The sequence below is a fragment of the Martes martes genome, assembly GCF_963455335.1.
Source record: "Martes martes genome assembly, chromosome: 18".
Taxonomy (NCBI): domain Eukaryota; kingdom Metazoa; phylum Chordata; class Mammalia; order Carnivora; family Mustelidae; genus Martes; species Martes martes.
Window position 1 is genome coordinate 20,642,272 of NC_137906.1, and position 26,282 is coordinate 20,668,553.

The window sequence follows — 26,282 nt, forward strand, 5'->3', positions numbered from 1 at the left end:
TTATTTCTTCTTTGAAAGTTTGGTAGAATTCTCCAGGGAATCCGCCAGGTCCTGGGCTCTTGGTTTTGGGGAGGTTTTTGATCACTGCTCCAATCTTGTTACTAGATATTGGTCTATTCAGGTTATCAGTTTCTTCCTGATTCAGTTTTGGAAGTTTACAGGTTTCTAGGAATGCATCCATTTCATCTAGTTTGCTTAACTTATTGGCATGTAACTGTTGATAATAATTTCTGATAATTGTTTCTATTTCCTTGTTGTTAGTCGTGATCTCTCCCTTTGCATTCATAATTTTATTAATTTGGGTCTTCTTTCTTTTCTTTTGGATTAGTCTGGCCAATGTTTTATAGATCTTATTGTTTCTTTCTAAAAACCAGCTTCTAGTTTCATTGATGCATTCTACTGTATCTCTAGTTTCTATCTCCTATTGATCTCTGCTCTAATCTTGATTATTTCCCTTCTTGAGTGTGGCTTAATTTGTTGTTGATTCTCCAGTTCTTTAAGGTGTAAAGAGAGCTGGTGGATTTTCCCTTTTTTTTTTTTTTTTTTTTTTTTTGAGGGAGGCTTGGATGGCTATGTATTTCCCCCTTAGGACTGCCTTTGCTGTATCCCATAGGTTTTGGACCAAAGTGTCTTCATTCTCATTGGTTTCAATGAATTGTTTAAGTTCTTCTTTGATTTCCTGGTTGATCCAAACATTCTTAAGCAAGGTGGTCTTTAGCTTCCAGTTGTTTGAATTCCTCCCGAACTTTTTCTTGTGGTTGAGCTCCAGTTTCAAAGCATTGTGATCTGAGACCATGCAAGGAATAATCTCAGTCTTTTGGTATCAGTTGAGCCCTGATTTGTGACCCAGTATGTGGTCTGTTCTGGAGAAAGTTCCATCTGCACTTGAGAAGAATGAGTATTCTGTTGTTTCAGGGTAGAACGTTCTGTGTATATCTATGAGGTCCATCTGGTCCAATGTGTCATTCAATGCTCTCGTTTTTTTTATTTTCTGCTTGGATGATCTGTCTGTTACTGAGAGTGATGTGTTAAGATCCCCTACTATTAATGTATTCGTATTAATATGATTCTTTATCTTGATTAACAGTTGTCTTATGTAATTGGCTGCTCCCATATTGGGGGCATAAATATTTACAATTGTTAGATCTTCTTGGTGGAGAGACTCTTTAAGAATGATGTAGTGTCCTTCTGTATCTCTGACTGCAGTCTTCAGTTTAAAGTCTGATTTATCTGATATGAGAATCGCTACCCCAGCCTTCTTTTGAGGCCCATTGGTATGAAAGATGCTTCTCCATCCCTTCACTTTCAGTCTGGATGTATCCTTAGGTTCAAAATGGGTCTCTTGTAGACAATATATGAATGGGTCCTGTCATTTTATCCCATCTGCAACCCTGTGCCATTTTATGGGAGTATTTAGGCCATTCAAGTTAAGAGTGATTATCAACACTCTCAGTTTTTATTGACATCGTGTTTCCTGTGAAGATCTTGTTTCTATAGATTGTCTCCATAAATTTCTGTTCAATGATACTCTTGGGTTCTTTCTTCTTTTATAGAACCCTCCTTAATATTTCTTGTAGTGCCGGCTTGATAGTCATATACTCTTTTAAACCTTGCTGGTCTTAGAAGCTCTTTATCTCTCCATCAATTTTGAATGTCAACCTTGCTGGATAAAGTATTCTTGGCTGCATGTTCTTTTCCTTTAGTGCCCTGAATACATCTTGCCAGCCCTTTCTGGATTGCCAGGTTTCTGTGGACAGGTCTGACATTATTCTGATGGGCCTTCCTCTGTACATAAGGAATCTCTTCCTCCTAACTGTTTTTGAGAGCTCCTGTCTAAAATTATGATTCATCATTTTCACAACCAGGTGTCTCTCGAGGTCTTTCTAGGTTCTATGATCTTGGGGGGAGACCTTTCTGACTCTAGGACACAAACACTGGTTCCAGTCCCCAGATTGGGAAAATTTTCATGGAGAATTTGTTCAACTATATCCTCTAGTCTTCTTTCTTTCTCCTCCCCCCTTAGGGATTCCAATAATTCTGACTTTGGAAAGTTTCATGGCATCATTTATTTCTCTAATTCTGTTTTCATGGCTTCTAAGCTGTTTGTTCCATTTCTCCTCCTGATCCTTTTTCTCTATCAGTTTGTCCTCTAGATCACTAATTCTATCTTCTGCCTCAGTTACCCTAGCTGCTAGAGAATTTAGATTAGATAGGAACTCATTGATAGCATTGTTAATGACATCCCTGGTGACTTTCACTTCTGCTCTAATCAATTCCATTTTGTCATTAATGGCTTTCTTTAACCTAGCCATTGCCTGGATAATTGTTAGCCTGAATTCCCTTTCTGACATACTGTTTATTTTTTTTTAATTAAATTTTTTATTTATTTTCTTTTTTTTTTGTTATTTAAGGATTTTTTTTATTATGTTAAGTTCGCCACTGTATAGTACGTAATTAGCTTTTGATGTAGTGTTCAATGATTCATTAGTTAAGTATAATACCCAGTGCCCATCACAGCACATGCCGTCTTCAATACCCATCACCCTGTTACCCACTCCCCGTACCCACCTCCCCCCTGAAACCCTCAGATTGTTTCCCCGGGGTCCTAGTCTCTCATGTTTCATCTCCCTCTATGATTTCTCCCCCTTTGGATTTCCCTCCCTTCCCCTATGGTCCTCTGTGTTATTGCTTATGTTCTACATATGAGTGAAACCGTATGATAATTGTCTTTCTCTGCTTGACTTATTTCACTTAACATAATCCCCTCCAGTTCCATCCAGGTCAATGCAAATGGTAGGTATTCATCCTTTCTGATGGCTGAATAACGTTCCATTGTATATATGGACCACATCTTCTTTATCTGTTTGTCTGTTGAATGGTGTCTCAATTCCTTCCGAAGTTTGGTCATTGTAGACATTACTGCTATGAACACTGGGATGCATGTACCCCTTCTTTTCACTATATCTGCATCTTTGGATTAAATACCCAGTAGTGCAATTGTTGGGTCATAGGGTGGCTCTATTTTTAACTTTTTGAGGAACCTCCACACTATTTTCCAAAGTGGCTGTACACCTTGCATTCCCACCAACAGTGTAAGAGTGTTCCCCTTTCTCCACATCCTCTCCAACACTTGGTGTTTCTTGACTTGTCAATTTGTGCCATTCTAAGTGTGGTTTTGATTTGAATGTCCCTGATGGCTAATGATGATGAACATTTTTTCATGTGTCTGTTAGCCATTTGTATGTCTTCTTTGGAGAAGTGTCTGTTCATGTCTCCTGCCCATTTTTTGACTGAATTATTTGCTTTTTGGGTGTTGAGTTTGAGAACTTGGATATCAGCCCTTTATCTGTAGTGTCATTTGCAAGTATCTTCTCCCATTCTGCGGGCTGCATCTTAGTTTTGTTGACTGTTTCCTTTGCTGTGCAGAAGCTTTTGATCTTGATGAAGTCCCAAAAGTTCATTTTTTATTTTTTTATTTTTATTTTTTTATCCTTTTTTTTATCCTTTTTTATTTTTTTATTTTTTATTTTGTATCCTTTGCTTTTGGAGATGTGTCTTAAAAGAAGTTGCTGTGGCCAATGTCAAAGAGGTTACTGCTATGTTCTTCTTTAGGATTTTGGTGGATTCCTGTCTCACATTGACGTCTTTCATCCATTTAGAGTTTATCTTTGTGGATGGTGTAAGAGAGTGGTCAAGTTTCATTCTTCTACACATAGCTGTCCAATTTCCCCAGCACTATTTATTGAAGAGACTTTTTTTTTTAATTTTTTATTTATTTTCAGCGTAACAGTATTCATTGTTTTTTCACCACACCCAGTGCTCCATGCAATCTGTGCCCTCCCTAATACCCACCACCTGGTTCCCCCACCCTCCCACCCCGCCCCTCAACGTGAGACAGGAATCCATCAGAATCCTCGAGGAGAACATAGGCAGTAACCTCTTTGATATCAGCCACAGCAACTTCTTTCAAGATATGTCTCCAAAGGCAAAGGAAACAAAGGCAAAGATGAACTTCTGGGACTTCATCAAGATAAAAAGCTTCTGCACAGCAAAAGAAACAGTCATCAAAACAAAGAGGCAACCCACGGAATGGGAGAAGATATTTGCAAATGACAGTACAGATAAAAGGTTGATATCCAGGATCTATAAAGAACTCCTCAAACTCAACACACACAAAACAGATAATCATATTAAAAAATGGGCAGAAGATATGAACAGACACTTCTCCAAGGAAGACATACAAATGGCTACCAGACACATGAAAAAATGTTCATCATCACTAGCCATCAGGGAGATTCAAATCAAAACCACATTGAGATACCACCTTACACCAGTTAGAATGGCCAAAATCAGCAAGACAGGAAACAACGTGTGTTGGAGAGGATGTGGAGAAAGGGGAACCCTCTTCCACTGTTGGTGGGAATGCAAACTGGTGCAGCCACTTTGGAGAACAGTGTGGAGATTCCTCAGGAAATTAAAAATAGATCTTCCCTATGACCCTGCAATTGCACTGCTGGGTATTTACCCCAAAGATACAGATGTAGTGAAAAGAAGGGCCATCTGTACCCCAATGTTTATAGCAGCAATGGCCACGGTCGCCAAACTGTGGAAAGAACCAAGATGCCCTTCAACGGATGAATGGATAAGGAAGATGTGGTCCATATACACTATGGAGTATTATGCCTCCATCAGAAAGGACGAATACCCAACTTTTGTAGCAACATGGACAGGACTGGAAGAGATTATGCTGAGTGAAATAAGTCAAACAGAGAAAGTCAAGTATCATATGGTTTCACTTATTGGTGGAGCATAACAAATAATATAGAGGACAAGGGTAGATGGAGGGGAGAAGGGAGTTGAGGGAAATTGGAAGGGGAGGTGAACCATGAGAGACTATGGACTCTGAAAAACAACCTGAGGGTTTTGAAGGGGCGGGGTGGGAGGGTGGGGGAACCAGGTGGTGGGTATTAGGGAGGGCACAGATTGCATGGAGCACTGGGTGTGGTGAAAAAACTATGAATACTGTTACACTGAAAATAAATAAAAAATTTTTCAGAGTCCATAGTCTCTCATGGTTCACCTCCCCTTCCAATTTCCCTCAACTCCCTTCTCCTCTCCATCTACCCTTGTCCTCTATATTATTTGTTATGCTCCACCAATAAGTGAAACCATATGATACTTGACTTTCTCTGTTTGACTTATTTCACTCAGCATAATCTCTTCCAGTCCTGTCCATGTTGCTACAAAAGTTGGGTATTCGTCCTTTCTGATGGAGGCATAATACTCCATAGTGTATATGGACCACATCTTCCTTATCCATTCATCCGTTGAAGGGCATCTTGGTTCTTTCCACAGTTTGGCGACCGTGGCCATTGCTGCTATAAACATTGGGGTACAGATGGCCCTTCTTTTCACTACATCTGTATCTTTGGGGTAAATACCCAGCAGTGCAATTGCAGGGTCATAGGGAAGATCTATTTTTAATTTCCTGAGGAATCTCCACACTGTTCTCCAAAGTGGCTGCACCAGTTTGCATTCCCACCAACAGTGAAAGAGGGTTCCCCTTTCTCCACATCCTCTCCAACACACGTTGTTTCCTGTCTTGCTGATTTTGGCCATTCTAACTGGTGTAAGGTGGTATCTCAATGTGGTTTTGATTTGAATCTCCCTGATGGCTAGTGATGATGAACATTTTTTCATGTGTCTGGTAGCCATTTGTATGTCTTCCTTGGAGAAGTGTCTGTTCATATCTTCTGCCCATTTTTTAATATGATTTTCTGTTTTGTGTGTGTTGAGTTTGAGGAGTTCTTTATAGATCCTGGATATCAACCTTTTATCTGTACTGTCATTTGCAAATATCTTCTCCAATTCCGTGGGTTGCCTCTTTGTTTTGATGACTGTTTCTTTTGCTGTGCAGAAGCTTTTTATCTTGATGAAGTCCCAGAAGTTCATCTTTGCCTTTGTTTCCTTCGCCTTTGGAGACATATCTTGAAAGAAGTTGCTGTGGCTGATATCAAAGAGGTTACTGCCTATGTTCTCCTCGAGGATTCTGATGGATTCTTGTCTCACGTTGAGGTCTTTTATCCATTTCGAGTTTATCTTTGTGTACGGTGTAAGAGAATGGTCAAGTTTCATTTTTCTACATATAGCTGTCCAGTTTTCCCAGCACCATTTATTGAAGAGACTGTCTTTTTTCCACTGGATATTTTTTCCTGTTTTGTCAAAGATTATTTGACCATAGAGTTGAGGGTCCATATCTGGGCTCTCTACTCTGTTCCACTGGTCCGTGTGTCTGTTTTTATGCCAGTACCATGCTGTCTTGGTGATCACAGCTTTGTAGTAAAGCTTGAAATCAGGTAACGTGATGCCACCAGTTTTATTTTTGTTTTTCAACATTTCCTTAGCAATTCGGGGTCTCTTCTGATTCCATACAAATTTTAGTATTATTTGCTCCAGCTCTTTGAAAAATACTGGTGGAATTTTGATTGGAATGGCATTAAAAGTATAGATTGCTCTGGGCAGTATAGACATTTTAACGATGTTTATTCTTCCCATCCAAGAGCATGGAATGGTCTTCCATCTTTTTGTGTCTTCTTCAATTTCTTTTAGGAGTGTTCTGTAGTTCCTCGAGTACAGATCTTTAACCTCTTTGGTTAGGTTTATTCCGAGGTATCTTATGGTTTTTGGTGCTATAGTAAATGGAATCGATTCTCTAATTTGCCTTTCTGTATTTTCATTGTTAGTGTATAAGAAAGCCACTGATTTCTGGACATTGACTTTGTATCCTGCTACATTACTGAATTGCTGTATGAGTTGTAGTAGTTTGGAGGTGGAGTCTTTCGGGTTTTCCATATAAAGAATCATGTCATCTGCGAAGAGAGAGAGTTTGACTTCTTCCTTGCCAATCTGGATACCTTTTATTTCTCTTTGTTGTCTGATTGCTGTTGCTAGGACTTCTAATACTATGTTGAACAAGAGTGGTGAGAGTGGGCATCCTTGTCGTGTTCCTGATCTCAATGGGAAGGCTGCAAGCTTTTTCCCATTGAGGATGATATTTGCTGTGGGTTTTTCATAGATAGATTTGATGAAGTTCAGGAATGTTCCCTCTATCCCTATACTTTGAAGCGTTTTAATCAGGAACGGATGCTGGATTTTGTCAAAAGCTTTTTCTGCATCAATGGAGAGGATCATGTGGTTCTTCTCTCTTCTCTTATTGATTTTTCTATCACATTGATTGATTTGCGAATGTTGAACCATCCTTGTAACCCAGGGATGAATCCTACCTGGTCATGGTGGATAATCTTTTTAATGTGCTGTTGAATCCTGTTTGCTAGGATCTTGTTGAGAATCTTAGCATCCATATTCATCAGTGATATCGGTCTGAAATTCTCCTTTTTGGTAGGGTCTTTGCCTGGTTTGGAGATCAGGGTAATGCTGGCTTCATAAAAAGAGTCTGGAAGTTTTCCTTCTGCTTCAATTTTTTGAAACAGCTTCAGGAGAATAGGTATTATTTCTTCTTTGAAAGTTTGATAGAATTCCCCAGGGAATCCGTCAGGTCCTGGGCTCTTGTTTTTTGGGAGGTTTTTGATCACTGCTTCAATCTCGTTACTAGATATCGGTCTATTCAGGTTGTCAATTTCTTCCTGGTTCAATTTTGGGAGTTTATAGTTTTCCAGGAATGCATCCATTTCATCTAGGTTGCTTAGCTTATTGGCATATAACTGTTGATAATAGCTTCTGATGATTGTTTCTACTTCCTTGGTGTTAGTTGTGATCTCTCCCTTTTCATTCATAATTTTATTAATTTGGGCTTTCTCTCTTTTCTTTTGGATTAGTGTGGCCAATGGTTTATCGATCTTATTGATTCTTTCAAAAAACCAACTTCTAGGGGCGCCTGGGTGGCTCAGTGGGTTAAGCCGCTGCCTTCGGCTCAGGTCATGATCTCAGGGTCCTGGGATCGAGTCCCATATCGGGCTCTCTGCTCAGCGGGAGGCCTGCTTCCCTCCCTCTCTCTCTTTGCCTGCCTCTCTGCTTACTTGTGATCTCTCTCTGTCAAATAAATAAAATAAATCTTTAAAAAAAAAAAAAAACCAACTTCTAGTTTCGTTGATACGTTCTACTGTATCTCTGGTTTCTACCTCGTTGATCTCTGCTCTAATCTTGATTATTTCCCTTCTTACGTGTGGAGTTGGTTTGATTTGTTGTTGATTCTCCAGTTCTTTAGGGTGTAGAGACAGCTGGTGTATTCTGGATTTTTCAATTTTTTTGAGGGAGGCTTGGATGGCTATGAATTTCCCCCTTAGGACCGCCTTTGCTGTATCCCATAGGTTTTGGAGTGAAGTGTCTTCGTTCTCATTGGTTTCCATAAATTGTTTAAGTTCTTCTTTGATCTCCTGGTTGATCCAAGCATTCTTAAGCAAGGTGGTCTTTAGCTTCCAGGTATTTGTGTTCCTTCTGAACTTTTCCTTGTGATTGAGCTCCAGTTTCAAAGCATTGTGATCTGAGAATATGCAGGGAATCATCTCAGTCTTTTGGTATCGGTTGAGCCCTGACTTGTGACCCAGTATGTGGTCTATTCTAGAGAAGGTTCCATGTGCACTTGAGAAGAATGAGTATTCTGTTGTTTTAGGGTGGAATGTTCTGTATATATCTATGAGGTCCATCTGGACCAATGTGTCATTCAATGCTCTTATTTCTTTATTGATTTTCTGCTTCGATGATCTGTCTATTTCTGAGAGAGGCGTGTTAAGATCTCCTACTATTAATGTATTCATATCAATATGACTCTTTATCTTGATTAATAGTTTTCTTATGTAATTGGCTGCTCCCATATTGGGGGCATAGATATTTACAATTGTTAGATCATCTTGGTGGATAGTCCCTTTAAGAATGGTGTAGTGTCCTTCTGTATCTCTGACTACCGTCTTTAGTTTAAAATCTAATTTATCTGATATGAGAATCGCTACCCCGGCCTTCTTTTGAGGCCCATTGGCGTGAAAGATGCTTCTCCATCCCTTCACTTTCAGTCTGGGTGTATCTTTAGGTTCAAAATGGGTCTCTTGTAGACAACATATGGATGGGTCCTGTCGTTTTATCCAATCTGCAACCCTGTGTCGTTTTATGGGTGCATTTAGGCCATTCACATTGAGAGTGATTATTGAGAGATACGTTTTTATTGACATTGTGTTATCTTTGAAGTCTTTCTTTCTGTCGATTGTCTCTATATTTCTGTTCAATGCTATTCTTAGGATTTTTCCTCTTTTATAGAACCCCCCTTAATATTTCCTGCAGTGTCGGCTTGGTGGTTGCATAGTCTTTCAAGCCTTGCCGGTCTTGGAAACTCTTTATCTCTCCATCCATTTTGAATGTCAGTCTTGCTGGATAAAGTATTCTTGGCTGCATGTTCTTCTCATTTAGTGCCCTGAATATATCTTGCCAGCCCTTTCTGGCTTGCCAGGTCTCTGTGGACAGGTCTGACGTTATTCTGATGGGCTTTCCTCTGTATGTAAGGAGCTTCTTTGTCCTAGCGGCTTTCAAGAGATTGTATCTACAATTATGATTCCTCAATTTTACTATGAGGTGCCTGGATGTTTTTTTTGAATTTATAATCTTGGGGGGGGGGATCTTTCTACTTCTAGTACATGAACACTTGTTCCATTCGCAAGATTGGGAAAATTTTCATGAAAAACTTGTTCCACTATATCTTCTAGACTTCTTTCTTTCTCCTCCCCTTCAGGGATTCCAATAATTCTGACGTTGGAACGTTTCATGGCATCATTTATTTCCCTGATTCTGTTTTCGTGGCTTCTAAGCTGTTTGTTCCAGGCTTCCTCCTGATCCTTTCTCTCTATTTGTTTGTCCTCCAGATCACTAATTCTATCTTCTGTCTCAGTTACCCTAGCTTTTAGAGAATTTAGATTAGATTGGAACTCATTGAGAGCGTTGTGAACCTCATCCCTGGTGGCCTTCAGCTCTGCCCTAACATTATGAACCTCCTCTCTGGTCGCTTTCAATTCTGCCCTAATCAATTCCGTTTGGTCATCCATGGCTTTCTCCAACCTAGCTATTGCCTGGATAATTGTTAGCCTGAATTCTCTTTCTGACATATTGTCTATGTTGATAGCCGTTAGCTCTGTTGCAGAAGGCCCATCCTCTGTATTTTTCTTCTGTTGGGGATTCCTCCTCCTAGTCATTTTGGTGAGAGATGACTGGACAGATGTAGCTGGATGTATCGACCGTGGTGCAGTCAAGGTGCACCCTGGAACGCTTCTGAGCACTCAGGATTCCCCACCCAAACGAGAGAAAAAAGAAAAGAAAAAGAAAAAAGAGGGAGAGAGAGAGAGGAAAAAAAGGGAAGATAAAAGAGAAGGTCCAGCCCAAATGGGCCCCAGGGTAAGATTTATGACGTATACAAACAAAAACAGACAAACAAAAAGACTGATAAAAGTATATGATGAGAGAATATATATATATATATATAAACAAAAAAAGGAGGAGCCTCGTCAAGAAGAACCCCAAGTATAAGATTTATATACTATCAGGACAAACATAAATACACAGAGACACTGGCAGAAGAAAAAGATGGGAGCATGGTTATAGATTCTCGGTGTGGGCGAGGAAGGTTATTTTGATTCTTCCTGGATGTATCTTGATATCTTTGTTAAAGGACTCAACTTTCCTAAGAAAAAGGGGGATTAAAAATTGGTTCACCTATAGGGGTAGCATTGCTTGGAGAAAGGGGGTTACCTTGAAGTTTAACTCTATATGAATATTAGAAAATAAAAATAAAAAAGGAATAAACTGGACTAAACTAAATTAAAAATTTTTTTTTAAAAATTAAGAAAATAGAAAAGCAAAAGAAAAATCATGTGTATGTATCAAAAAATTCAGGTTAGAAGTTTATCATGTAATTTGATGTACTGGACATCTCACTGTGATGGTAAATAGGTTAAAAAATTATCTATATAAAAAAAGAAAAAAAAATGAACCAGAATAGTGGGAAAGAATTAAAAATAAAAGTTGTATCTATGAAGTAGTGGTGGTTGTTCTCTTGTAGTCTTTTTTTTTTTTTCTTTCCTGATTTGTTTTCTGGGGGAGGGGGCTGCCACGTGGGTTTTCAGTCAATGATGTTCCCTGAGTTAAGTCCTCCCGACCCCCTCAAGGGGGTGGGCTCTGAGAAAAACAGTTTTTTCAGGTTTTTGTTCTCTGGAGGTTTTTATGTTTGTTCACTTCTTTTCTCTCGCCTTGACAGCTTTTGATGGTTTTTGGAGGTTTAGAGGAAAGAAAACTGCACCCCAACCTCCCTCTCAGAGAGAAGCCTCAGTCTGCTCCCCTGCAGGTGCTGCAGCCGCTGGGCAGCTGGCAGAGCAGGTTCTGAGTCGCGGTCCCTGGGGACGCAGGATCTCCTGCTTGTACACAAAACCAAGGCAGCTGTGGCTGTCTGGGCAGCTCCAGACCGCCAGAGAGGTTCCAAGCAGCGATCGCACACTGAGATTTTCCCGCTGGCTGGGGCTAAGAGCGCCGGGCTTGCGCGCACTTCTCCCTGGGGAGGGTTTGGGGCGCGGCGCCTCCAACTCTATCGGCTCTATCGCCGCGTGGGTCCGAGAACACCAGGCTGGGCATCCGTGCACCTCTCTCAGGGGAGAGTGAGGCATGCGTGGATCTCCAGTAAGGTGCGCGTTCTGCCGTCTGGTGTGGCTCCCAGCCCCTCACGGGAGCCGGACTCCACCCGTTCTCGGGCGCACTGGCGGCTCCGGGACAAAGACCAGGTTTCTCCACCGCACTCTCTGGCTCAGCACCAGGGGAGGCTGCCCTGGGTCTGGGGACTTAAGCCCCGTCCCTAGCCGCCCCGATTCCCACAATTTCCCCACGCGATCCTTTGCTCTTTTGAGTGCTTTCAACAAGACTCCAAGTTAATGCTGGTCCCCAGATGCAGGGCACTCTCGTATTGGGGTATTATTTTCCAATCGGTCGCCTCTGGTGGCTCCCTCCCCCTTTTGTTTATCTTCCGATATCAGTCCGACGTTCCCACTCCACTTTACCTGCCCACTGGCGTCTTCTGGCCCCCGTAGAGATCCAGACTTGTATAATTCTGATCTCAGGCTGATTTCATGGGTGATCGGAGTTCTTTGGTAGGTAATCAGCTCACTTTAGGGTACAGGTTGAAAAGGCGCCTCCTCCTACTTCCCCACCATCTTGTCTCCCCTGACATACTGTTTATGTCCATATCCAACAGCTCTGATGGAGAGGGCCCAGTCTCTGAATTTTTCCTCATCTGGGCATTCCTCCTCCTAGTCATTTTGGTGAGAGATGGCTGAGGGGATGTGTAGCTGAGTGTATCAACCATGATCCAGGCAAGGTGCACCCTGAAACACCCTGAAACACTTCTGAGCAATCGGGAGTCCCCACCAAGAAGAGAGAAAAAAGAGAAAGAGAGAGAGAGAGAGAAGACCCAGCCTAAGGTAAGATTTATAAAGTATACAAACAAGAACAGACAAAAAGACCGACAAAAGTAAATGACAAGGAAAAAAAAACCCAACCAAAATGAACCCCAAGTATATGGTTTATACACTACCAGAACAAAAACAAATACACAGAAACACTGACATAAGAAAAAGATGGGAGGGTGGGTATAAATGCTCAATGTGAGCCAGGAAGGTTACTTTGATTCTTCCTGGGTGTATCTTGATATCTTGATATCTTTGTTAAAGGACTCAATTTTCCCGAGATAAAGGGGGATTAAAACTGGTTTACATAGAGAGGTAGTATTAACTGGGAAAAGATGATTTCCTTGAAGCTTATATCTATATAAATATGTAAAAAAATAGAAAAGGAAAAGAAAAACACAGGTATATGAATTTAAAAAGTTCAAGTTAAAAGGTGATTATGGAATTTGTTGTTCTGAACCTTTCATCGTGATGGTAAATAGGTTAAAAATTATTAAAAATTAAAAAGAATGAGAATAGTGGGAACAAATTAAAAATAAAAATTGTATCTATGAAGTATACAGGCTTTAGGGCAATAACGGGAGCTTAATATCTTCTTTTCCCCTCATAGGGGTTTTACAGTTTTATGCGGACCCTGTGGTAGTTGTCCTCTTTTTTGTTTTTGTTTGGTTTTGGCTGGCTTTCTGGGGGAGGGGCTTGCCACGTGGTTTTTCAAGCAGTCTTGCTAGAGCTGAGTCCTGCCCCCTATCAAGGGGCTGGGCTCTGAGGAAACCGGTTTTTCAGGCTTTTGTTCTCTGGAGGGTTTTTTTGTTTGTTTTGTTTTGTTTGTTTTTGTTTTTCCTCCCTTGGTGGCTTTTGGTGATTCTTTGGAGGTTTAGACAAAAGTAAACTGCAGTTTGCTGAGACTTCCGTCTCACAGAGAAGCCTCAGTCTGTTCCCCTCTGGGTGCTCCAGAGCACATAAATTCCCCCTCTGCCACCTCCCACCGGCAGAGCACGACCCCAGCCAAGTCTCAGGGATCACAGGAGCTTCTGCTTCCACCCTGGTGCTACCAAAACCACGAGAAGTACTAACTAGTCCAGAGAGCTGGCTTCCAGTGGCTGCCTCCACCATGGCTGTCTGGGCAGGTCCAGACCACTGGAGAGGTCCCAACCAAAGACAGCACACTGAGATTTTCATGCTGGCCCAGGCTGGGAGCATCCGGACTCTCACCGGCCCTAGAGAACACTGACTAACGCCTGCACAGACCTCTCTCAGGGGAGGGTGTGGAGTGTGACTTAGACCCCAGTCGTGCAGCATGAGTGCAGAATGCAAAAAGCTGTGGTTCTAGAGCGCACCAGCTGGCGTCCACACCAGACTCTCTCATGCACGCTGCCACCCAGATGCTCTCATGGGCACCAGCAGCTCAGGGACCAAGGCCTGGCTTCTTTGCCGCACTCTCTCTGGTACAGCACCAGCGGTAGCTGTCCGGGGTCCATGGGCTTAAGCCATGTCCCTAACTGCCCAGTTCCACCAATTTCCCCTTAAGATCTTTTAATCTTTTTGAGTGCTTTTTTTTTTCCAATTTTTTATTTATTTTCAGCGTAACAGTATTCATAGTTTTTTCACCACAGCCAGTGCTCCATGCAATCTGTGCCCTCCCTAATACCCACCACCTGGTTCCCCCACCCTCCCACCCCGCCCCTTCAAAACCCTCAGGTTGTTTTTCAGAGTCCATAGTCTCTCATGGTTCACCTCCCTTTCCAATTTCCCTCAACTCCCTTCTCCTCTCCATCTACCCTTGTCCTCTATATTATCTGTTATGCTCCACCAATAAGTGAAACCATATGATACTTGACTTTCTCTGTTTGACTTATTTCACTCAGCATAATCTCTTCCAGTCCTGTCCATGTTGCTACAAAAGTTGGGTATTCGTCCTTTCTGATGGAGGCATAATACTCCATAGTGTATATGGACCACATCTTCCTTATCCATTCATCCGTCGAAGGGCATCTTGGTTCTTTCCACAGTTTGGCGACCGTGGCCATTGCTGCTATAAACATTGGGGTACAGATGGCCCTTCTTTTCACTACATCTGTATCTTTGGGGTAAATACCCAGCAGTGCAATTGCAGGGTCATAGGGAAGATCTATTTTTAATTTCCTGAGGAATCTCCACACTGTTCTCCAAAGTGGCTGCACCAGTTTGCATTCCCACCAACAGTGTAAGAGGGTTCCCCTTTCTCCACATCCTCTCCAACACACGATGTTTCCTGTCTTGCTAATTTTGGCCATTCTAACTGGTGTAAGGTGGTATCTCAATGTGGTTTTGATTTGAATCTCCCTGATGGCTAGTGATGATGAACATTTTTTCATGTGTCTGGTAGCCATTTGTATGTCTTCCTTGGAGAAGTGTCTGTTCATATCTTCTGCCCATTTTTTAATATGATTTTCTGTTTTGTGTGTGTTGAGTTTGAGGAGTTCTTTATAGATCCTGGATATCAACCTTTTATCTGTACTGTCATTTGCAAATATCTTCTCCCATTCCGTGGGTTGCCTCTTTGTTTTGATGACTGTTTCTTTTGCTGTGCAGAAGCTTTTCATCAAGATAAAAAGCTTTTTGAGTGCTTTTAACCAGACTCCAAGTTAATGCTAGTCCCCAATCACAGGGCACTCTTGTATTGGGTATTACTTTCCAATGGGTCGCTTCTGGTGGCTCCCTCCCCCTTTTGTTTATCTTCTGATATCAGTCCGATGTTCCCACTCTGCTTTATCTGTCCACTGGAGTCTTCTGCCCCCATAGAGATCCAGAAGTGTATAATTCTAATCTGAGGCAGATTTCATGGGTGATCAGAGTGCTTTGGTAGATAATCAGCTCACTTTAGGGGACTGGTTGAAACAGTGCCTCCTACTTCTCTGCCATCTTGCCCCCTCTCTCCTTATGATTTTCTTTTTTTTTAAGATTTTATTTATTTGACTGAATGAGAGAGACCACAAGTAGGCTGAGAGACAGGCAGAGAGGGGGAAGCAGGTTCCCCGCTGAGCAGAGAGCCCCATGCGGGGCTCGATCCCAGGACCCTGAGATCATGACCTGAGCCGAAGGCAGAGGCTTAACCCACTGAGCCACCCAGGTGCCCCTATCCTTATGATTTTCTTAATGACATTTTCTTTTCTCGAGCTTTATTGTAAGAATACATAATAAACACAATATGCAAATTAGGTGTTTGTTTATGTTATCAGTAAGGCTTAGTAATTATGTTCTTGGGGAGTCAAATACATGGATTTACAATGGCATGAGGGATCAGTGCCCCTAATCCCAGCATCGTTCAAGGGCCAACCATAGACATACTCCAGTTCCTTCTGTCTTCAAGTGGGACAATGCTGAGGTTTACATTCTACTGTCTCCCAGAACTCCCAATGAGGTTACTCTCAAGGGATACACAGTGGTGTCTCTTAAAAGTACTTTCCTTCCCAGCTCACATCCCTCCCCTATTTCTTGGGGACACTCTTAAATAAACTTCTTTCACTCAAATTCTTATAATGGGTTTACTTCTGGGAGAACTCAAACTTCCGAGAACATAACCTATAAATTATACATATGCAAAAATAACATGTTCAATTTATTAATTCACCATTGTTTTTATTTGCTAGAGGTTGGGAATATCAAAAGGAAACCGTTTAAATACATTATGACCCACCCACACAAAGGGACACTATGCAGCTGTATAAAAGAATGAAAAAATGTTTATGTCTCGATATAAAACATCTGAGCTATATTAATGAATAAAGCAAGATGCAGAACAGTATAAATAACATGTTATCATTTGTGTACGAAGATTGTATTTGTGTATGTGTTTGCATATGCCTAGAATCTTTGTGAAGGAGACCCCAAAATACACACAACCTTGACAGCCCCTTAGGAGGGACCTGAATGGCTGTGGGGACCAGAATGAAGGGAAACTTCACCACAAATGCTTGCACATCTTTTGATCTTTGTAATTGATGGGTTTATCTATCCAAAAAATAAAAATAACATTAAAATAGTAAGTAAATGCATAGATAAAGGGAGGTGCACCACTGCTCCTTGGACCTTATATAGCTCAAGTGTGGAATGGGTGAACAGGCTCCTGGTGGCTGACCAGATCCTGACTCCACCATGATTCTTCCAGTGTGGTCTCCACCCAACTGCACAGGTTCCTGCAGGTCTATGTCCTTGCCCATGAAAGGAGGTTTCTCTTCCTTTAGCAGGATCAGAATCTGTTGCATTTCCCTTTATGTTCACCCACAAAAGCTGCCATCACCTCTGTCAGGAGGAAGGTCCAATGGCACCTTCACCCACACGTAAGGAATCTCAAGCAATTCCCTTCTTCCTGAGAGGTTGTACTGAAAGCACTCATCCCCTTCCAAGAGACATCTGAGTCATGCATACAACTCATGCATATGCTTGTACACACACTTGAACAAACATATACACACATGAATGGAAATCCAAGCTGTTCTTTCCTGAATGAGTTGCTACCACCCCACTCCCCTAATACATGAATCTGTCCAATAGCCTGAGGACTTGCACTGTAGGTCTAACCAATGTCTTACTTCCTGCAGGAGAGGCCATTCGATGGGGAAGGAGCTGCTACTGGGGCTGGGCAGCACTGGGACCAGCTTCACTCATCATATCCTTGTACCGCCGTTTGAAGAAGCCGAGCTGCCGAAGCAGAGACAAAGGAGTAAGGACCAGCAAAGCCAGGGAAGTGGTGAAGGCCATGCAAACCAGGAGGGGAGACAGAGAGATCAGGAGGCACAAAGAAAAATGTGACAGACTGCAAAGACACCTGGGGGAAATGGGGAAGGGAAAGAGAGGCGTTAATGTTAGAGACAGGAAAGATAGAAAAGAAATAAAATACAGAAGGAGAAGGGAAAATTAATACCTATATAGTGGTCATTCTATACCAGGGACCATTCTAAGTGTACTACATATATAGTGTTAATACCCAATTACCTTCACAAAATGGTATTGACACTCTCATTTTATAGCTGAAGAAACAGACTCTGTGACTTGGTAGGAGTCAAAGCCAGTAATGAGCTGCTGAGTAAGAAGCAGTGAGGGAGAGGGGAGCAGACAGGAAAGGGGGATACCTTGTACATTCCAGCAGTGATGAGGGCCAGAAGCACAAACCCCCCCACTGAACTGCCCACTATAAGTGGTAAAGGGTTGTGCACTTCAGTTGGCTCCACTTTGGTTTCTGTCTGTGGCAGAGGGAGAGAGAGGTGATGATGAACTTCAGATTTCTAGGGGTTCCCCCGTCAGAACTTGTGCACTCCCTGAACCCAATGACTAGCCCCTCCCTGTATCCTCACTCCTCCTTTTTAAAAAAAGATTTTATTTACTTATTTGACAAAGAGAGAGATATATCACAAGTAAACAGCACAGCAGGCAGAGGGTGAGGGGGAAGGAAGCAGGTTCCCTGCCAAGCAGAGAGCCCAATGTGGGGCTCTATCCCAGGATCATGACCTGAGCTGAAGGCAGAGGCTTTAACCCATTGAACCACCCAGGCGCCCCCTCACTCCTCCTCCTTCTCCTCCTTCTCCTCCTCCTCCTTTATCTCACTCTATTGCTTTACCTAGAGATTGCCACAAGCCCAGCTTCCCCTCCTCCCTCCAATAGTCCCTCTGGGTCAGAGAAAAATACCTGGGCCCTCAGAAATGCCTCCTGTCCTGGGAGGATGGCAAACTTCGAATCATTAAACAAGACCTCTGCTGTGCTCACAACCTGAATGTAGTTTGTTGAAGTCTGTGGAAGAGAGAGGATGGGTGTTGGACCTGTGGACCCCTGAAGTATCATGTCTGTGCCCAGCTGAGCCTTGGCCCTCACATACCTTGATATACCAGTCAAATGAGAGCTTGCCTTGGAGGGTGATATTGACTTTTTCCTGGATGCTAAAGGACAAGATGTCACACTGGATTCTCTGGCAGACAGCGATGGAACAGTTCTGGGGAGGGAGCAGAAGGCGGGAATGACTAAGCTGGATACAGAAAATATCCATGCACCCAGTCCACACTGTTGGCAGATGGTACTCAGCACAAATAAAGGAACAGTGCTGAGTCTGCACATGTCCCTAAAGCTGGGTTAGGTTTATTCTTACCACAACTGGAGTCTTCTTAAGCTCCACCAGGAAATCAGAGAGAGGGGGTTCCCACTCCTTGGTGTGGCAAGTGCTGGAAAGGTTCTAAGGAAAGAGAGACACTGTGAGAAGGGCAGAAAATAAGGGCTCATGGATCCACCATCAAGGAGACTGAAATGGCCAAGGTCCAGGAGAGGGTCAAAATGGCTCCAAAATCCAACAAAAAAAAACAAAAACAAAAACAGAGATTTTAGGAAAGACTGGGGCTGTGGTGGTCGGAGTTGGGTCACTCCTCAAGTCCAGCTAGACTTACCTTGGAAAAGGTGACTTGGGGGTTGTCCCACACAGTGACCTGGTTCAGCTTGGTAGGCACCCAGAAGACCACACTGATGGGGAGGCTCCTCTGCCCCAAGTTGTTGAACTGCACAGTGGGAGGAGGGCGGTGGATATCAGCACTCTGTCCTTTCTGCTCCCACCAGCAACCAGAGTCAGCCTCCCCACTCATGACAGCCCAGTACACCTAATAAGGCCTCACAGTCCCAAGCAGCCTGCCTCTTGATACTTTCTGGGAGGCAAAAGAGTGTAGGGGTTAAACACACATTTGAAAGCCAGACAGGCTGGTACTAAGTAGTGGCTCTTCCACTACTAGTGGTGAGACCATGGCTATGTTCTGTTAACCTCTCTGAGCCTTATTTGTTCCATCTATGAACTGGAGATAATGATGGGGCTGGGAAAAGACCCCGGGACACCCTGGAGAGATCCAGGTTTCTTGTATGAAACTCAAACAGAAACAGTTCTAACTGTTCAGTTCTAACCCTGAATAAGTGCCATCCATCCATGTGTGCTGAACCCAAAATAGACTCCTTCTAGAGATTCGGACTGCAGAATCCAGGCTGGAGGCAAGGGAGCTGGGATTTTCTCCTTGGGCTGGGGGCAGGTTGGGAAAGGGGGGGCGGTGGCTTTGCCAGTGGCCAAGGCACATACTAGCTCTTCCTCCTGGGTCACCCAATCTGCCAAGGGGCCCGGTGCATAGTGGGTGCTCAGCACACATCTTCTAGATTAGATGAGGTATGACCACTTCCTGGAAGAGGACTGAGGCCAAGCAGTACTGTGGTCGGCTGTGGGCAGAGCCTGTGCTCCCCTCATCTCGCCCCTGCACAGGTACACACACACAGCCACAGGTGCAGATGGGCTCAGCAAGTTTCCTTAGCTCCAGTTCGAAGGGAGAGCAAAACAAAAACACACCGTTCCCTTTCATAACTACTGTGTTTGGAGTTTCTTCATCTGGCCAGGCAAGGACTGATTCCTGATGTGGACCAACCCCTGTGGACAAATTTCCCACAGACAGATCAGCTCCTAGCCCTGAACCAAAATGCTGGACTGCGGGGCTGGTAACCCCACCCCCCCCCAGCTTTCCACAAGATGGGGTTCCACGAAGGGATTATCGGATCCCCTGAGGCAGTCCCCATTGATGCTTGTCTATGTAACCCATTCCTACAAACACCAGGCCTAGCTCTGCTTAAAAAATAACAACAGTGGCACAAATACGCCGAAGGGATGTGTAACATGCACCCGAACCGCAGAAAGTGGGGTGTGAATTCGAAGGGGAGCCTCAAATTGTGTGTGCTTCAGACATCAAGCTAAGGTAAACGCAGCCTCCCTTGGAAACCCATGAAAGGAGGTGTGGGAGGGAAGGATGCAAGCAGGAGTCCGGTGGGCTGGGAGCTCAGCACCCCACCCAGCTCAGCATTGAGGATGGAGAATGTCTCTTTGTTACTGTGCGTGTCTGTTCATTTTTCATTCATTCAAATACTTCTTGAGAGACTACTTTGTGCCAGTGGCTATCCTGGACACTTGGGGGCACATCCAGTAATTACATAAATGAGTTCCCACTCTTGTCTATTCAAGTCACAGGGAGCAGCTCTTACTTTGTGGCTCCCAATTTAAACTGCGTGCTCCTCAAGGGCAGGGAGTCAGCTTCGCTGGTGACATATTTCATCTACAAAGCCCCCTGAACCAGGGTGCCCACAATGGACGCTCGGGCAGCAGGCCCGATGTGCTCACAAAAGAAAGTGCGCTGGTGTGCCTTGCTACCCCAGTGCACGCTGGACTTCCTCTCCGGCCACCATCGCCTCCCCTAGCTTTCCTCCCAGTCTTCTTGGGTGGCCTGGGCAGGTTCAGGCCCCGAGAAGAGGTTGTGATGAAAGCTGACAAGAACACGAGGTGTTACCCTCCCACAGTCATTTGCATCCTGCTGGGGGATCCCCAGAGAATCATTGTAATGATAAAATGAGTTTGTGTGTGTGTCTGTGTGTCTGTGTGTTTCTGTGTGTACACATGTGCACACAGTCCTGGGTATGTACAGAATGAAAGTGAGCCTGGAACAGAGCCCAGCATGTAGTAAGCATCTGATGCATGTCTCCCATCATTATTTCCCATTACCACATTCCCATCACATTGATTTCCCTCCCTGGCCTCCCTCTCAACTACCCACCTCATACTTATGCTCTATAATGTGGCTGGTCTTCTCTGCAGCTGTGAAGTTGAGATATTTAGTCGAGACCTCATGGCTGATGGGAGAAAGAAGAAAGTAAAGGAGGTGTCAGGACTTCAAATGTGTCCTGAGAGGAGGTCTTGGGCTAAGTGTGTTAGGGAATAAACAGACACAAGGGTAATGCTGCCCTGAGAGGGTTCCAGTGGGATGGTGTATAGGGGGCCATATGTGTCAGACACACAGAATGTGCTAGCTTGGGCCATGCACACACATGCACAAATACACACCCATGCACACATATGCTAGACACACACACACACACACACAAATACACAATGGGCCATGTTTGGCCCAGTGGTAAAGGCAGGGCTAAAGCCCTAGAAGCCAGCACCTGGTGACTACCACGAAGACAGTGTATTTCACAGGCAGCTCCAGCTGGAATTCAGTTTTGTTGGTCCTAGTCGTGTTGTTCTCACTAAAAGGAAACAGACAGCTTTCTTGTATATCTTTTCTACTAAATTATAATCTCTGTAAGGGCAGGAACCACAGATGTCTTATCCATGCTGTCACACCAACAGCACTGAGTACAATGCCTGGTATATGGTGGGTGCTCAGTTGGTATTTATTGAATGAATGAATGAATGAATGAATGAATAAACTGAAGGGAGAACCAGTGGGGAGAGGGCAGTGGTCCACACTGGGGAGGGGTTTGGGACCTCAAAGTGGGGAAACTGAGCACAGCCTACCTGGTCACATTGGCCTTGAGGAGTAGTCTGTTTCCAAAGGAAGCATCAGATTCCACACCAAATGTGATAGTAAAAGTGACCTGGAGTTAGAAAAAAGAGAGATAGTGAAAAGAATAGAAGAAATAACCCAAATGTCTATCAACTAAAGAATGAATAAATAAAATGTGGTACATCATCCAGCAATTGCACTACTGGGTATTTACCCTAAAGATACAAATGTAGGATCTGAAGGGGCATGTGCACCCAAATGTTTGTAACAGCAATGTCCACAATAGCCAAACAATGGAAAGAACCTAGATGTCTATCAACAGATGAATGGATAAAAAAGATATGGATATATATATATACACATACATATATATAGATACATAAATATCCATATTTATCCATTCATATATATCTCCATATATATATCTAGATATATATATATTCCAGAAAGATTTCATTTTTTGATGGCTGCATAGTATTCATATATGTGTATCTATACATATATGAATATGTATATTTACATATATAAATATAGTATTCATATACATATCTGTATACATATGTATATACCTATTTTATTTTTCAGTGTTCCAGAGAGATTTCATTTTTTGATGGCTGCATAGTATTCATATATGTATCTGTATATGTATACATACATATGTATATACATGTATATACATATATACACATGTATACATATATACATGTATTATTTTTAAATTTTAAAAATTAAAGAAAAAAAAGAAAAAAAATCGCTTGGGGAAAAAAATGAAATATTGCCATTTTCAATGACATGGATGGAACTAAAGGGTATTATGCTAAGCAAAATAAGTCAATCAGAGAAAGACAATCATCATATGATCTCTCTGATATGAGGAATTTGAGAGGCAGGGGTGGGGGTTCTTGGGGGGAAGGGAGGGAAAAGTGAAACAAGATGGGACTGGGAAGGGAGAAAACCTAAAGGATTCTTAATCTCAGGAAACAAACTGAGGGCTGCTGGCAGCAGAGAGGGATTGGGCGGCTGGGTGATGGACACTGGGGAGGGTATGTGCTATGGTGAGTGCTGTGAATTGTGTAAGACTGCTGATTCACAGACCTGTACCCCTGAAATAAATAATACATTGCATGTTAATTTTTAAAATGTGGTGCATCCATATACACTATGGCGTATTATGCCTCCATCAGAAAGGATGAATACCCAACTTTTGTAGCAACATGGACGGGACTGGAAGAGATTATGCTGAGTGAAATAAGTCAAGCAGACAGAGTCCATTATCATATGGTTTCACTTATTTGTGGAGCATAACAAACAACATGGAGGACACAGGGAGATGGAGAGGAGAAGGGAGTTGAGGGAAATTGGAAGGGGAGATGAACCATGAGAGACTATGGACTCTGAAAAACAATCTGAGGGTTTTGAAGGGGCAGGGGGTGGGAGGTTGGGGGAACCAGGTGGTGGGTATTAGGGAGGGCACAGATTGCATGGAGCACTGGGTGTAGTACATAAACAATGAATTCTGTTACGCTGAAAAGAAATTTTTTAAAAATGTGGTGTATCCATATATCAGACTGCTATCCAGCAGTAAAAAGAAATGAAGTATTGATACATGCTGCAAACATGGATGGTCCTTGAAAACATAGCCACATACTGTATAAACCCATTTACACAAAATGTCCAGAATAGGTGAAGCTAGACACAGAAAACAAATTACTGGCTGCCTAGAGCTTGGAGAAATGACAGGACTGGAGCTGATGGCTAAGGAGAGCAGGATCTTTTCTTGAGGTAAAAAAAAATTCTAAAATCGATCATGGCAATGAATGTATTAACTCTGTGAAGCCATTGAACTGTGTGCCTGAGATGGGTGAATTCAATTATATCTTAATAAAACTACCTTTCAAAAAAAAGAGTCAAAAAGAGAGAGAGAAGAATTCAGGAGAAAACAAAAGAGGAAAAGAGAGGAGAACAGCAGCCTGACCTCTGAGGAGTTTGGGAAGATGGGGTGGTTTATGCTGCAGCTGCTGTTCTTCAAGCCCTCAGGCCCATTGGTGGAGTCATCAGACTCACAAATCAAGCGCCAACGTCGCCATGAGAGCTGCTTCTGGAAGGCAAGGGAGACAGAGGTAGCGATGTCAAGCACCCACTGTAGAGACAGGGGAAATAAAGTCAAACAGAGCCTGAGAAGGATTTGGTTACCTGGGCCACTGACACCCTCCGATAGGACAAGCCAGGAGGGTAGAAGATGGTGACCTGAGTTCTGTAGGAGTCCTCACCCTGGTTTCTCACAGTCAGTGTCACGTTGAAGTCTCGAAGACCACCCACCACCAGGGTGTCCAGGCTGTGGGAAGAATAAACCAGGCCATGAGATGCTGAGGGCTTCCATGTGGCAAGTCTGCCCTGGTGGGAAGGAGGCACAGATGCTTGGAGAGAGAAGACAGTGGATGGGGCAACCACACAAACACCTCTGAAGCAGCTGCTCTGTGCCAGGCTCCCTTACAGGCCAGGAGAAGAACAAAGCACCTGGTTGTAGTGCAGATTTGCAGGTAGCAGTGAGGAAAAGAAACTCACCCTGTAAAAGTGAAGGTGATGCTGAGGTCATCATGGCAGATGCCGTCACTGCCACAATTCTGCTCAAAGGGAAACTACCAAAAAAAAAAAAAAAAAAAATATATATATATATATATATATATATATATATATATATGATGAAAGGAAAGAGTGAAATGAAACAATAAAACAAATTGTTGAAATAAAATTACGTGAAATGAAATAAAATGTGCTTCAGTGATCTTGGCCTCTGGTCCCTTCCATGCCCCTGCAGGACCACAAGTTGAGGACTCACCAAAGCTGTGAAGTGTCTCTGAGCATCCACAGCCAGCAATGGCTGGAGGTTCTTGAATGAGGGCAAAGGCTTCCCCACCAGAGAGAAGTTGAAGTGCAGGATGATGGGGGTCACTGAGTCCTCTACACAATACTGAGAGATAACAGGGGTTTAAGGGTCTGCCTTTCTCAGCTTCCCAAGCCCACCCCATGCTTGAAAGACCCAGAAGTGTGGCCATCTCTTGCTCACCACTAGCAGTAGCTTTAGGGTTTCACATTCTTGATTCAGCGTCAAGATCCTTGTCTGTCTGCGTGTGTTGTTCTTTGTCTCATCAAAGACAACTCGGGGATGTGGGAGACTTGGGTCCAGAGCCAGGTCATATGTGACGATGCTCTGGATCTCTCCTGAGGGGGGCAGGGCATCATGGTGGTAAGGAGGCCAGCTTTGGAGTCAAACATGCATGAGTTTGAGGTCCAGATCTATTGCTCTCCAACCATATAACTTTTGGCATGTTATATGACCTCTTTGAATCTCCATTCCTTATTTTTAATTTGAGAATAATGACTGTACCTTCTTCATGGTGAAAATTAAATGAAATAGTGTCCATAAAGCATTTAGCACAATGCCTGCTACATAGCAAGTGCTCAATAAATGGCAGTTATTCTGTTACATACTAAAATATTAAGGATATTTTCCTGGAAACTCTCAACCTTTTTCTTTACTTTGGTCTTCAGAAGTTTGTGCTTTGGTATGGTACAATATATTATGTCTTACACATTGGTGTAATATACTATGGTATGGTTTCCTTTATATTTATCCTTCTTTGATTTGGCAGAGAATCTTGATGTCTTTCATCAGTTTTAGAAAATGTGTTACCACTATTTTGTTGCTTCTTTCTTATTCTCTTTCTTTCTTCTGTTTGGAATTCTAATTATATGTTTATTAAATTTTTCACTGTGTTCCATATGTCTTGTGATTTTTCTCTATTTTTCATCCTTTTTTCTCTCCATGTGTTAATCTAAATATTTTCAATTGATTTATTTTCCAGTTCACCAATTCTCTGTTCTGTTTCTAACCTATTAAATGTATTTATTGAGCTCTTAATTTCAGTCTCTGTATTTTTCAGTGCTAGATTTCCATTTTACTCTCTTTTATGAATTCCAGGTCTTTTCTAAACTTTGCCACTTCCTCTTTTTTCTTGAAGATATTCACTGTAGTTATTTTTAAATTCCTAATAACTCTAATTCCTGAATCACCTATCAGTCTATTTCTATTATCTACTGTTTCTCTTGGTTGCTGGTCTGAATAGGCATTGTTCCAATAGAAAGACCAAGTTGCTTACCAATATCTCTCTCACATTTCTGTCTCCCCAGCACTGGAGAGCTCAACTTCTACTCAACTCTTTAGCTGCTATCTTCTACTGAGTTTCTTAGAGTACTGACCTAGACATACATGGCTTAAGAAGTCAGCCAATGACTTCAGAGGAATTTATATTGCACCTTCTATGCAATTCTCTACTCTCCAACATTTTGCTTTCAGTGTCTTGCCATGCTGGCTGCCCCAAACTGCTATCTTCTCAGCCCAGTAAGATTACTGCTAGAAACCTAATTTTATTTCCTTCCCATTTCTCCCTAGTGCCACTGTTACTATTCCTCCACACCAAGCACAATGCTACTTTTTCAGAATAGAGAT

At 42.7% G+C, this 26,282-nt stretch overlaps 1 protein-coding gene across 1 annotated transcript in view; it reads right to left on the bottom strand.

Moving 5' to 3' along the window:
- Nucleotides 1-16,041: 16,041 nt before the first annotated feature.
- The window catches only part of ITGAM (integrin subunit alpha M), a gene marked incomplete at its 5' end in the record, with an annotated part of 48,405 nt that continues 38,164 nt past the window's right edge, over nt 16,042-26,282 (bottom strand). Inside the window, 14 exons of the mRNA XM_080830587.1 lie at nt 16,042-17,126; nt 17,558-17,668; nt 18,111-18,212; nt 18,298-18,411; nt 18,565-18,648; nt 18,857-18,964; nt 21,038-21,113; nt 21,429-21,512; nt 21,784-21,863; nt 23,748-23,870; nt 23,966-24,107; nt 24,338-24,411; nt 24,612-24,743; nt 24,840-24,994. Coding sequence (XP_080686713.1) covers nt 17,055-17,126; nt 17,558-17,668; nt 18,111-18,212; nt 18,298-18,411; nt 18,565-18,648; nt 18,857-18,964; nt 21,038-21,113; nt 21,429-21,512; nt 21,784-21,863; nt 23,748-23,870; nt 23,966-24,107; nt 24,338-24,411; nt 24,612-24,743; nt 24,840-24,994 — 1,457 coding nt within the window. The 3' untranslated portion in view covers nt 16,042-17,054. The remainder of the gene's footprint in view (nt 17,127-17,557; nt 17,669-18,110; nt 18,213-18,297; nt 18,412-18,564; nt 18,649-18,856; nt 18,965-21,037; nt 21,114-21,428; nt 21,513-21,783; nt 21,864-23,747; nt 23,871-23,965; nt 24,108-24,337; nt 24,412-24,611; nt 24,744-24,839; nt 24,995-26,282) is intronic.